Source organism: Phyllostomus discolor, chromosome 2 (genome assembly GCF_004126475.2).
Source record: "Phyllostomus discolor isolate MPI-MPIP mPhyDis1 chromosome 2, mPhyDis1.pri.v3, whole genome shotgun sequence".
In the NCBI taxonomy this organism is placed as follows: domain Eukaryota; kingdom Metazoa; phylum Chordata; class Mammalia; order Chiroptera; family Phyllostomidae; genus Phyllostomus; species Phyllostomus discolor.
This window is the reverse complement of record NC_040904.2, coordinates 217,189,924-217,195,350: the sequence shown is the minus strand read 5'-3', so window position 1 is coordinate 217,195,350 and position 5,427 is coordinate 217,189,924. Positions and strand designations below refer to the sequence as shown.

The following is a 5,427-nucleotide window of genomic DNA, read 5'->3' as shown; positions in this document are numbered from 1 at the left end:
GCTGTCTGTCCAGTGACAGAGCCAGGACCAGGCCTGGCGTCCTCTCTTCTGACAGCCCCTTCCCACTGGTCTACCCTGGAGATACGCCAGACCCCGGGTGCCCCGCACACACATGGACACACACCACATGTACCACACACTGGTACAGGCCACACACAAAGGACACACCATGCACACCACACTCACATGCCACACACCAACACGCTGTCATACAGCACGTATGACACACTGATGCTCGCCTGCATGCCTCACATGACACACGCCACGTGCCACACACGTGACACACATGACACATGCCACACCACATGCCACACACAGGGCACCCCACACAGGACACACACTGACACACATCACACACCACACAGAAACGTGCACGGAGGGGGTGGGTTTGAAAGAACGCGCTGTCTGTGTTTCAAGACCAGCACAAGCGGTGTGGAAGGAAAAGCCAGGAGAGGTTTGCTGCTTCACTGGGCGCCCGGGACACGCCCCGAGCTCAGGTTCTCTAAGGACATTGCCCAGCCCCGCAGGACGAGGAGGCCGGGGCAGCCCCCGAGCAACCGCCGCGAACGCCGGGAGCCCCGCGCAGCTCGCGCCGCTGCTCAGGCCCGCGTCCCGGTTGCCAACGGTCTCGGAAGCACAGGGGGCCCGCGCGCACCCACCCAGCTCTGCCCCGAGCCCGCAGCGCCGGCGCCCCAGCCGGGACCCCGGGGCTCCGACCCGCACCCTCAAGCGGGCCCTGCAGGGTCCGGACACTGCGCTCCGCCCTGCGCCCCGCCCCGCCGGCCCGGGACCCTGAGCCCCGCCCCGCCTCTGCTCGGCCCAGCGCGTGGCGCGTCACCGGAGCGCGGGGCGGGCCGCGGGGGCGGGGCAAGGCGGAAGTGCAGTGGAGGCCTCCGCTGCCCGCTTCCCGCTGCCCGCTTCCCGCTGCCCGCTTCCCGCTGCCCGCTGCCGGCTGTTCGGACCCTCCCCTTCTTGTCTCTGTCCTGCTCTCTCCGCTGCGCCGACCCGGAGGGTCAGTGTCATGTGACTTCGGCTTCTGACCTCGAGCCTGGGTCGGGACCCCTAGGTGAAGAGGGAATCTGTAGGTGTCCCGGTCCCGGAGGGTCTACAGGGAATCATATCCCAGCCTACTGTTGCAGGTGTGGGGAGTCTCCGGTCACCGAGTCCTTCGGGCCATTGGAAAGGGCATAGTCTGATTTGGGATTATTTGGGTCTGGGGACTCCGGGGATGGGGGTAGCGCCTGGTCTGGGGGCCCTAGGGAAGAGCTTGCTGGAGCCAGTTTGCCTTCCTTTCCGAAGGGTCTCCTGTGACAAGGCTGTCCGTGCCGAGTGCCATGGTGGTGCTGTGGGCCCTCCCACTGGCCTTGGCCGCAGGTCTGGCCGCCGCCTGCCCACCCAACATCGTGCTGGTCTTTGCTGATGACCTGGGCTACGGGGACCTGGGCTCCTACGGCCACCCCAGCTCCGCCACCCCCAACCTGGACCAGCTGGCCGCAGCAGGGCTGCGGTTCACTGACTTCTACGTGCCCGTGTCCCTGTGCACGCCCTCCCGGTGAGCGAGGGGGCAGGGGGGCCCGCCCCACACACGCACCCTGACCACCCCGGGTCGGAGGAGGGTCAGCCCCCTCCTGCCTCCTGTGGGCCCCTCAGTCTCCAGTTCTCTCTGCCCTGCTCTGCAGGGCTGCCCTCCTGACCGGCCGACTCCCAGTCCGGTCGGGTCTGTACCCTGGAGTACTGGAGCCTGGATCCCAAGGGGGCCTGCCCCTGGAGGAGGTGACCCTGGCTGAGGTCCTGGCGGCCCGAGGCTACCTCACGGGCATGGCTGGCAAGTGGCATCTTGGGGTGGGGCCCGAGGGGGCCTTTCTGCCGACCCACCAGGGCTTCCATCGGTTCCTGGGCATCCCGTACTCCCACGACCAGGTAGGGGCTGCACTCCCGCCCTCGCCTTCTCCCGACCCCCCAGCCCCCCGCCCCCCACCCCCAGCCCAGGCCCTAATCGGAGCTGCCCCCCAGGGCCCTTGCCAGAACCTGACCTGCTTCCCACCGGCCACCCCCTGCGACGGCATCTGTGACCAGGGCCTGGTCCCGGTCCCGCTGCTGGCCAACCTGTCTGTGGAGGTGCAGCCGCCCTGGCTGCCTGGCCTGGAGGCCCGCTACGTGGCCTTCGCCCGCGACCTCATGACCGACGCGCAGCGCCAGGGCCGCCCCTTCTTCCTGTACTACGCCTCCCACGTGAGTGGCCCTGGTTCCCCCCCCCGCCCGGGCTGCCCGGGCCGCCCTGGCCCCCGCCCGGTGCTGACTCCGGTCTCTGCCCCCAGCACACCCACTACCCGCAGTTCAGTGGGCAGAGCTCCGCCGGGCGCTCGGGCCGCGGGCCGTTCGGGGACTCCCTGATGGAGCTGGATGCGGCCGTGGGCGCCCTGATGGCGGCCCTGCAGGACCTGGGGCTGCTGCGACAGACGCTGGTCATCTTCACGGCAGACAACGGGTGCGCCGCGGGGCCGGGGCACAGGTCCAGGGTGGTCTGGGGCCTCCCTGTCCCACTGCCGGCCAGGGGCAGGGCGGGATGAGGGGTCTCAGAAAACTCTGGCCATGCCACAGTGACCAGCGGGGCACGTGGGAGAGGGTCCTCGTAGCGCGGGGAGAGGACGGGCGCCTGCGGGCCGTCGCTGTGCATGTGCCTTAGAAGTCAGGGCGGGGCCCCCAGGGCAGGCCAGAGACGCTGACGGCCCCTGGGTGCCCCAGGCCGGAGACCATGCGGATGTCCCACGGCGGCTCCTCCGGCCTCCTGCGGTGCGGAAAGGGAACCACCTTCGAGGGCGGCGTCCGAGAGCCGGCCTTGGCCTTCTGGCCAGGCCACATCAGCCCTGGTCAGTCTGCAGGCCCTCTCCTTGTGGAGCCCCGGCCCCACCGCCCCAGCACTACTGGTGGGCCGGGTGACCACACAGCCCTCTGCCCCCAGGAGTGACCCATGAGCTGGCCAGCTCCCTGGACCTGCTGCCCACTCTGGCGGCCCTGGCCGGGGCCCCGCTGCCCAACGTCACCTTGGACGGCGTGGACCTCAGCTCCCTACTGCTGGGCATAGGCAAGGTAGGGCTGGCGGCCCCACAGCCCAGCCCGGGAGGGACCGTGGGCAGCCCACCTTTGCCGTCCAAGTGCTGCTGCCTCTGGGGCTCCTGGATGGGTACATTCAGGGGCCACTGTAGGCTGACCGGTGCTGGGGCCCCACCCTGTGGTCCCCAACTTTGCCCCCAGAGCCCCCGGCAGACTATGGTCTTCTACTCAGCCTACCCAGATGAGATCCGAGGGGTCTTTGCTGTGCGGAAGGGGAAGTACAAAGCCCACTTCTTCACCCAGGGTAACTGCCACCCCACCCTTTACACCTCCTGGCCCCAGGGCCTGCCCCCGCCCTCCTGCCCTGTGCACAGACCCGCCCCCCTCCCCAGGCTCCGCCCACAGCGACACCACCGCAGACCCCGCCTGCCACGCCTCCAGCCTTCTGACTGCCCATGAGCCCCCACTGCTCTTTGACCTATCCGAGGACCCCGGTGAGAACTACGACCTTCTGAGGAGCGGGGCTGAGGTCTCCCCAGAGGCCCTGGAGGCGCTGAAGCACCTGCAGCTGCTCAAGGCCCAGTTTGATGCTGGTGTGAACTTCGGCCCCAGCCAGGTGGCCCTGGGCGAGGACCCTGCCCTGCAGATGTGCTGCAAGCCAGGCTGCAGTCCCTGGCCAGCCTGCTGCCACTGCCCAGAGACCCCACCCTGAGGGCGCCAGCCCAGGCCCCGCCCTCCCATTGCAGGGGCTGGGGTGCATGGAGTGGGTGTGCCCGTGACCTAATAACACCAGCTGACACTTGTAGGTGTGACGATTCATCCGATCCTTGGGATGGCCAGAGGTAGGTGCTATTCTGCCTGTGCACAGTGAGGAAACTGAGGCACGGGGTGATCCAGCAATGCGCCTGAGGTCACCCAGCCAGGGACAGGTTGGGCTGGGAGCCGTGCCCAGGCATCACGGCTCCGGCGAGTGCCAGTCGGTTCACGGGAGCTGTGCTGGGTGATTGTGTGCCCCTGGCACGGGGTGGGGAGGGGGTGGGGGCCCGTGGGCAGAAGACCCCACAGGGGCTGTGCGCCCAAGAGCGCTGGGAGCCCCGCAGGCACAGGGACCAGGCAGCGCCGGCTCTCGTCAGAAACCCATCTGAGGCGGGCGGTGAGCTGCACGTTCTGAGGGGTGGGGGCGCCCCGGGCCCTCCAGACCCAGGCAGGCGCACAGGCGGCCCCTAAGACAGCCCCCCGCCCCGCCAGACCCCAGCCCCGGCCCCACAGAGCACACACACATCCTGTCCCCGGGCTTCCCTGTGACCCAACTCAAGCCGCTCTCCCGCAAGGTGCTCTGGGAGACACGTCCAGCTAGTCCTGTCGCTGCCCCGAACTGCAGGCTCCAGATACAGTCCAGGCCCCCAGAGTGGCGCCATGCCCTCCGAGGCCTGCACTCTTCCCATCCCGCACCCCTCAACCTGCCTGAACCCCATCCGGTTGGGGCTCTGCAGAGGGGACCTCCTGGCCACCTGCCCGCATCTGCACACCTGAGTCCCCGTGGTGTGCTGATGACGGCGGGGCCAGGTGTGCTCCTGGGGCACAGGTGGGCCCCACACGCTCCCTGGTGTGGGCTGGATGAGACGGGCACCATCTGGGTGCTCAAGGCCCCCCAGGGGCGACCCATACCCTCCCTCATTTGCCGGCCTTGCCCTCTCCATGGTGGGCAGAGGCCCTGCATCTTGGAGGTGCAGCCTCGCTCTGTCCCAGGAGACGGGGTCCCACCACAGGGCCATGGCCAATCCAGACGGTCGTGATGAGAGTCCTGGTCGGTACAAGGTCTGGTGCGAGGTCTGCTGGGACCGGGGTCCCCTGGGGGCCGTGCGGACGGTCCCTGGCACCCCTGGGCCCAACCAGACCTCGTGTAGCTGCCAAGCCCGTGTCTCCAGCCGTCGGCCTCCAGAGCTCACAGTGTAAGAAATAAACCTGCTGTTCAAGCCGCTGCCGGTGGGCTGCCTGTTACTCATGGTGGGAAGAGCCTTCCCGAGCCACAAGCGATTGGGACGTGCAGCGGGCACCTGGGTGCGTGCAGGTGGGCCCCCTCTTCGGGGGACGTGCTGACCACGCCCCGAGCCCCGCCCACGGGGCGCAGTTCGCTTGGGGACCCTGCAGCCCCAGAGGCTGGCACCGGGAGGGCCACCTGCTCGCGTGGCCGGGCAGAGGGGCGGGACTGTGTGGGCTGGGCATGCACACTTCCTGACGGCTGTGGCCTCCCATCCCGGGGGGCCCACGTCCCCTCTAGGTGCCTCGGTTTCGGGAAGGACGGGGGTCCTGAGGCGCAGTCTGTGCATCAGACCCCAAGGCCGAACACTCAGCAGGAACCAAACGAGTGCC

At 68.7% G+C, this 5,427-nt stretch overlaps 1 protein-coding gene across 5 annotated transcripts; it reads left to right on the top strand.

The window, feature by feature from the left end:
- The first annotated feature begins 846 nt into the window (after positions 1-846).
- Positions 847-5,033, top strand: ARSA (arylsulfatase A). Of its 5 annotated transcripts, none has more exons than XM_028532542.1 (9): positions 847-1,139; positions 1,300-1,552; positions 1,680-1,920; positions 2,014-2,232; positions 2,319-2,488; positions 2,746-2,870; positions 2,963-3,090; positions 3,256-3,358; positions 3,447-5,033. In XM_028532542.1, the coding sequence occupies exons 2-9, from the start codon at positions 1,335-1,337 to the stop codon at positions 3,764-3,766; spliced, it is 1,524 nt and encodes a 507-aa protein (XP_028388343.1). In that variant the 5' UTR covers positions 847-1,139; positions 1,300-1,334; the 3' UTR covers positions 3,767-5,033. The 5 variants fall into 5 exon arrangements, with proteins under 5 accessions (XP_028388343.1, XP_028388344.1, XP_035875708.1 ...); XM_028532543.2 differs by having other exon boundaries at positions 871-1,012; XM_036019815.1 differs by having other exon boundaries at positions 901-1,081.
- The last annotated feature ends 394 nt before the right edge of the window (positions 5,034-5,427 follow it).